The following is a 6,464-nucleotide window of genomic DNA, read 5'->3' on the forward strand; positions in this document are numbered from 1 at the left end:
ACACTTAATGAAGATACAATGTTTTTTAAAGACAATGTTGTATTTTAATGTCAGCATTTTTAATAATGGTGTATTTTAAAGACAATGTTTTTTGGGGGGTATTTTAAAGACAAACTTAATGAAGATACACACCGATTTCTGCTTGCTTGTGGACCTGAATGAACATACGTAATTTTTTTCTTACATTTCTATATTTGTAAATCCACCAATATATAAAAACAATTCACGTTTACCTCTTCGAGGGATTCAATAATAAAAATCCAATGAAGATTTAAAGTACAAAGTAATTGTGCATTAGTAATTATTGCAATGTTTTTTACATTTCTTTTTTGAATGTAAAACAAATAAAAAGGTAAAATAATCATGTGCTTGAAAAGGAAAAACAGATAGAAAACACACGTGTGGTAAATCTCTTCAAGAGATAGGCTACACTCCTGGGACTTGCCTTTTATGCCTTCTATGACAAGGACGAGGAGTCAAGGAGTATGCCTATGAGCTGAAGAATTACATCCAAAAACAGGTTTGAGCTCCAAAAACAAGTTTTTTTACTGTTCACACCAGGAGCATTTGAGCTGAGTATAGAAAGGTACTTCTGCTGATGACCACACATTATCAGCTATATGCCATTGAGCTTCTGAATATGTGAAAGATGGAAGGCAGCAGCTCGTCGGAGATGGGTATCCACTCTTCTGCCCGCAGCTGCCTCGGCGAGAGGCAAACACTCGGTGAGGAAAGAGACGCCGTGGTCTGTGGCAATTCGTCTCACACCAGAGACGCCATGTCCTGCTGAGGTAAATGCCATGGACCATGGCGTCTTCCATGCAACTCAAACGCCATGGTGAATGACGTCACCAGAAAGGTTCAAATCAGTTTTTTTAAGGGGATTAAATTGTGATTTTGGCAACAAAAAAAGTCAAAACAGTGATTTTGGCCGGAAGAAGTAGCGCAAGCGCTTTGGCCTGAAGAGGGGAATCTGCTGTTGATGCTTGGATCTGAATCTGTGTACCCGCCTGTATATCTACGAACAAACCAATTCCAATAGTTGTACCAGAAGACTGCCTTCCAAGGATCTTGAAGCATTTAAAAGCCACATCCCAGAAGACCTTAATATAGGACGTTTTGGCAGTTTAATTTAAACAACCAAATCGTCAGCGCCACCCATACTCCCTTAGCTATGGTCACTAATGAGTAGCGCATCTAGGTTAAATGGAAGGCAAATGTTTTCTTGGGCACCTTCCGGAAGTTATCAGCCTGGTTAGTGAGCCTGTCAAGCTAGAAGAGTATGTTTCACATTTGATGCTTTCAGTTGCAATGCAGAGACACATAGATTCATGTATGAATAAACAAGTTTGAACAAATGTTTGCTACTGTTACACTACAGATTTCAATACAACGGTCGGTAGGCCTGCTGTGACAGCGACTACAACCTTATTGGTTGCTCTGCTGATTGTTGGCGCTGCAAGGGAGGTGCATCATCAGCTTCTTGTGAGGGAGTTGACCCGCTTGTAGATGGCTTCGCGCCAGCTGAAACAACATTCTTGAACCATGTTCCTTGGAAAGTAGGGCTGCCTCTATTTTGTTCACCAGGAGACTCTTGTGAAGCCTGGTTTTTCGAAGTCAGGCCTGCCATAAATCTATATGCTACTCTACTAGCATTGACAATTTCTGTTTTAGCCTGCCTGAACTGCAAAACATAAAGTTGCAACAAGAGAAATCATGTCAAGGAGAATAATCAATACAATATGTATAAGCAAGATAATGGGAAAATTATGGAATAAGTGAATAACAATGAACCCATAACAGTACACGTAAACGTTATTTCAAAGCTTCAATCCAAAGGCACGAAATACAAAAACTAATAAACACATAGGGTATTTAGCGAGCATATAGCATCTTGATGAAGAAAATATGAACAAAGAAAGTGCCCAAAATCAGGGAAACAAAGAGCGAGACAACCAAATAGAACAGAGAATTGCAACATTACTTTTAAAACTAACTGTGTTCAATTGAAGAACACCAATTATAATATTAAAAAGCAAATAAACATACATTCAGATTAGTCAAGTACCCAAGATGGACATGGCATGAACAGAGACTAAAACAGAAAGCATGCTAAGGCCAAACTAATTAGTTTTTTTGGCAAAATCTTAACTGATTAGGTAAAAACTGATTTTCCCTTGCTTGTAGTATGCATTTTTCTGAAGTTTTGACATCTATTTGTACCATCACATTAATATTAGAAAACAACGGGTACAAAGTCAAACAAACAATTATGCAACATGGCCGCGAATTCCGTGCATTCATATGGTGGCAGCATGGTTCAGACATTCAGGACTTGCCGGCACTAAGTGTGGCTGCCACAAAAAGTGTGGCTAACAAAATGACCACCACAAGTGTGGCAAGATTTGGCAAAAAAATTGAGCCTATGACATGTGGACCATATAACTAGAAAAGTGTGGCAATGAACCAAACACATGCCTAAGATGTTGTGGCATGACTAAGGTTAGGTGTGGCAAACTTAGGCTGGGAACCAAACAGGCCCTAACACTCGATCACATGCAGTGCAGCATGTTCAATTTACCGAGACAATATTTCCTACTTATAAAGATTGGAGTTGGTGGTGAGTTCACATGTGGGTCCAACATCCTTTCCAAATAAACAAATACGAGCATCCCCACATGTGGAACAAGCAATCTTCCAAAAGAGATATAAACAAATATACTTTACTCACATGTGGGATCTATCATAAATAAATAAACACACTACTTTCATGTGAGACCAACTTTTTTGTAGAAGGCACAAATAACAAACACAAAATTGTGACTTCAACTCAAAATCGATCTTGGTTTTAGTTCCTCTTCCCAACCTACTATGGTCATTTGAAATTCTCTGACATTGCATGCCCCTCGCCGTATTTTTGCTATCTTTACTAATCGTAAATTGTGCAATGGACACAAGGACACTAACGTTATTTGACCACCTCCTAAGCCAATGGCTCCTTGGCAACGCACGGGCATCGTGCTAGTAATGTTTAAAATTCTGCGGAAATAGACGACTCGCTATCACTAAACCAACCCTAATTTTGCATGCCATGCAGTCACACAAAAAAAGGTAGGAGGTAATACAATGATCCTTGATTTAATGATGAGGTCAAGGATTAAGAAAACCATAATTGCTTATATGCCAAGATATTGGCTGGTATGAATCAATTGCGATGCCAATTTGTCACATCTATCACAAAAATAAATTGCTTTGAAATACCATATTTGAAAATGAGGGCAGGGCCTAAATCTGGTATCTCTGTCGATATGCCCCTTAACTTGCAGATTGTAATAATGATGTACTGCTGAGATACCGTTATGAAATATCTATGCAACGCAGAACGAACTAAACTCATAACAGTTAGGATAGTGTAACACAGCAAATAATCGCGCATGGAAGTAGTCCACGAATACAACAGTTTTGTTATCAGAAGACAAAAGGACTGGCGCACATACGAACAGATTAAATACACACCTTAACTGCTGTATTCTCAGCAACCACCACAGCTGTATCGCCGGCATTGGCAAAACGATTAACCCAGCCTGCAAGGTTCAATATACAAGGTCAGCCAAATAAAAATAAATCGATTGTTAAGTCATTTCAAATCTGAATGGGAATACTACATGCTAGCAAGACAGATAACAATCGGGAAAGTGATATCTCCATCACTCAAGGCGTCTAGTGGCATATAGCTTAAAATTCATGCAATAATCCAAGTTAGCTTACCGAAGTTAACTCATCAAGTCCTACGCTATGTAGTTTTCATACATTAGAAATCTTATCCTAAAGACTTTTTATACGTTAATCATCTTATAATAGTAAGCTTCAGGTGTGAGGAGCTTCAGGTGTGAGGGAACAGCAGTTTATCTTCCGACATCCCAATTTCCATACTATAATAGTACTAACAAAAATAATGTTCCAAGTCGAGCGCACTAAAACCAATCGAACATAGCATAATTGACTTCACGTGGCCCTAGTAAACGGAAATGGGCTGCTAGACTGCTAATAACCCTAAATGGTGAAAAACTCAGGGCTCCCAGGCTCCAGAATTCATAAAACCTAGACACTTAGACCACGTAAGGCGTAGTGGATTACAATAACCCCATTTGCCCAACCAGTTTTTGACTATTTATTACTCCCTCCATCCCATACTAATTGACGCTCAAACGGATGTATCTAGCACTGAAATACGTCTAGATACATCCTTTTGAGCGTCAATTAATATGGGACGGAGGTAGTATTTGGTTAACTAGTTTTTTTTCCTGTTTTTCTTACCATTCCTGATCAGATCACAAAACAAGTTTCAGGCAGCACAGTTCAGCAACGTAAACTGAGCCTTGCAAGTTGTACAAATATAGAGTTCCAGCGGAAGATAGATAGCTCCTCATGGTCTTAAAAGGCCATGGGCACCGGTCCTATCATGTTGAGGTGAATCTCCTCTACTTGTAAGGCAATTGACACCTTCAAGTGAAAGCAATATTAGCTAAATAGTCCTTATAGCCCGCACCACTCTTTCCAGCCACATCCACTCTCCTCCCAAGACATTTAACACCTTCTAGATAACACAATCCCTTCCGCTTAATGTGCACCACCGATCATCGGCTCTCAAACAAGTCTACTACGCTACTGAAGTTCAAGTTCAACACTTCAACATGACCGATCCTATATAGCTGAGTAGCAATATGCAAATGTCCTTGGCTTTCACCACAGAAATTAGCTACACAATATAGTGGTGGGAACGGAAACATTTCGAGTTACGGTCACTGACAATTGGGCCCCTATTACCAGCTTTCCTTTTCTTTCTTGTTGCTACTGGTTCCCGTTTCACGGTTGCGATTAACCAGCAACGTAGTTGAAAGATACAAGGTGAAATGCATCAACAGACATTCTAACTACTATCTGCCGGCTGAAAACTATCCCCAAACTCTCTGTGAAAGGCTCGGCGTCACAACAGCATCCAATTCAACTTCAGTTTATTTTCCTAGTCAATCCAATCTCATTAACTAAACTGGAATCCTCCTATCGGTACGGTGGCATCAACAAAGTTGTGAATTACTTTTACCACCAGAGATTTGGTATCCTTTCAGGGCCAGATATACATTTGGAATCCACCTATCGGTACTGACTACCACAGTGGCTAATCAGAAGAACAAAGCTCCTAATCTCCTCCGATTTCGCAACAAAAGAAAAAACTCCTCCGATTCTTTACCTGGAAGCTTGGGGACGCCGAGCCTGTCGCAGAGCACGTCGCAGAAGTGGTTGCAGTTCCTGGAAAGGAGGTCGTAGGAGTGCCCTGGCCAGTCGCGGCTGAGCTCGCGCAGGATCCTGTTCACGGTGGCTATGGTGCACTCCGTCTCCCCGAGGACGATGCGCTCGCGGTATGTGTACATGGGGTTCTTGCTCACGGGGCAGCTGAACACCCCGCTGCCGTTCTCGCAGAACCCGAACGACCACTCCTCCTCGCCATAGACCTGCACGCGACACATCGGGAAATGAGAATTGGGGATCTGGAGGAGGTGGGGGTAAGCACGCAGGCAGAATGCGTCGCCGGGATCCGGGAGAGCGGGAGGCGCAGGGTGGAGGACCTGGACGGCGCTGTGGAAGATGCCGCCGAGGCCGATGCGGTCCTTGAAGATGCGGTTGATCTGGAGGATGGTGTTGTTGGTCTTTTCGGAGTCGCTGTTGGTCACGTCGTACACGTGGAGCACCACCTCCTTCATCTCGTCGACGGGCAGCCCCTCCCCTCCGGCCCTTCCTCCCCCTCTCCGGCGGCGGCGACGGCGGCGGAGCGGTTGGGGTGAACCGGGGAGGGGGATCGAATCGTCGGCGGGCGGGTGGTTGCTTTGCAGGTGGTGGCCGTGGTGGTCACGTCCTCGGTACGGGTATTCTTATCGGCGATGGGATCGGGAACATTTCGAGTTACGGCCACTGACTATTGGGCCTCCATTACCAGCTTTCCTTTTTCATTCTTGCTGCCGCTGGTTCCATTTCACGGGCGCTGGCAACTTCTAAAAAAATAGAGACACACCACTCGGTTATCACTTATGGGAAAATATCATGTGCTCACATCCATCCTTGGGGTGTTCCCCATGCTCCAACTTCAAAACATTAATTGTAAATGTTTCAAACAATTCTGAAAAAATTGTGAATGTTCACGTGTAAGAGTAGCGATCTCCCTTTAGATTAATCTCACTCCAACACAAGGTTTAGTACATGATGGTGATTACCGAGGAATGGTTACACTAATGGAGGAAGAACACATGAACTGGAGGAAAGGGAAAGGAAGGAGATAGGGGAGAGAGGTAGCCGCCGCCGGTTCGTTGATCCACCGGATGACTAGAGCTTCCTCCACTTGTTGGTACTTGTACTCTTCAACTTCGGTAGTCTGATGGGCCCGGCCCATGTACCGGTCCAGGGGCAGG

At 42.9% G+C, this 6,464-nt stretch overlaps 1 protein-coding gene across 1 annotated transcript; it reads right to left on the minus strand.

Moving 5' to 3' along the window:
- Positions 1-1,273: 1,273 nt before the first annotated feature.
- LOC123049170 (deubiquitinase DESI2) lies at positions 1,274-5,941 on the minus strand. The gene is made up of 4 exons (XM_044472151.1): positions 5,628-5,941; positions 5,252-5,513; positions 3,517-3,584; positions 1,274-1,684 (listed from the first exon to the last, which is right to left on the minus strand). Exons 1-4 carry the CDS (start codon positions 5,760-5,762, stop codon positions 1,421-1,423), a joined length of 729 nt encoding a protein of 242 aa, XP_044328086.1. The 5' UTR covers positions 5,763-5,941; the 3' UTR covers positions 1,274-1,420.
- Between the last annotated feature and the right edge of the window lie 523 nt (positions 5,942-6,464).

The sequence above is a fragment of the Triticum aestivum genome, chromosome 1A (assembly GCF_018294505.1).
Source record: "Triticum aestivum cultivar Chinese Spring chromosome 1A, IWGSC CS RefSeq v2.1, whole genome shotgun sequence".
In the NCBI taxonomy this organism is placed as follows: domain Eukaryota; kingdom Viridiplantae; phylum Streptophyta; class Magnoliopsida; order Poales; family Poaceae; genus Triticum; species Triticum aestivum.

Coding starts and splice junctions, on each gene's coding strand:
- LOC123049170 (XM_044472151.1), bottom strand. CDS start 5,762: ATGAAGGAGGTGGTGCTCCACGTGTACGACGTGACCAACAGCGACTCC. Junction 5,514..5,627: donor TCTTCCACAGCGCCGTCCAG/GTCCTCCACCCT, acceptor TGTCGCGTGCAG/GTCTATGGCGAGGAGGAGTG. Junction 1,685..3,516: donor CTGAGAATACAGCAGTTAAG/GTGTGTATTTAA, acceptor TATGTTTTGCAG/TTCAGGCAGGCTAAAACAGA.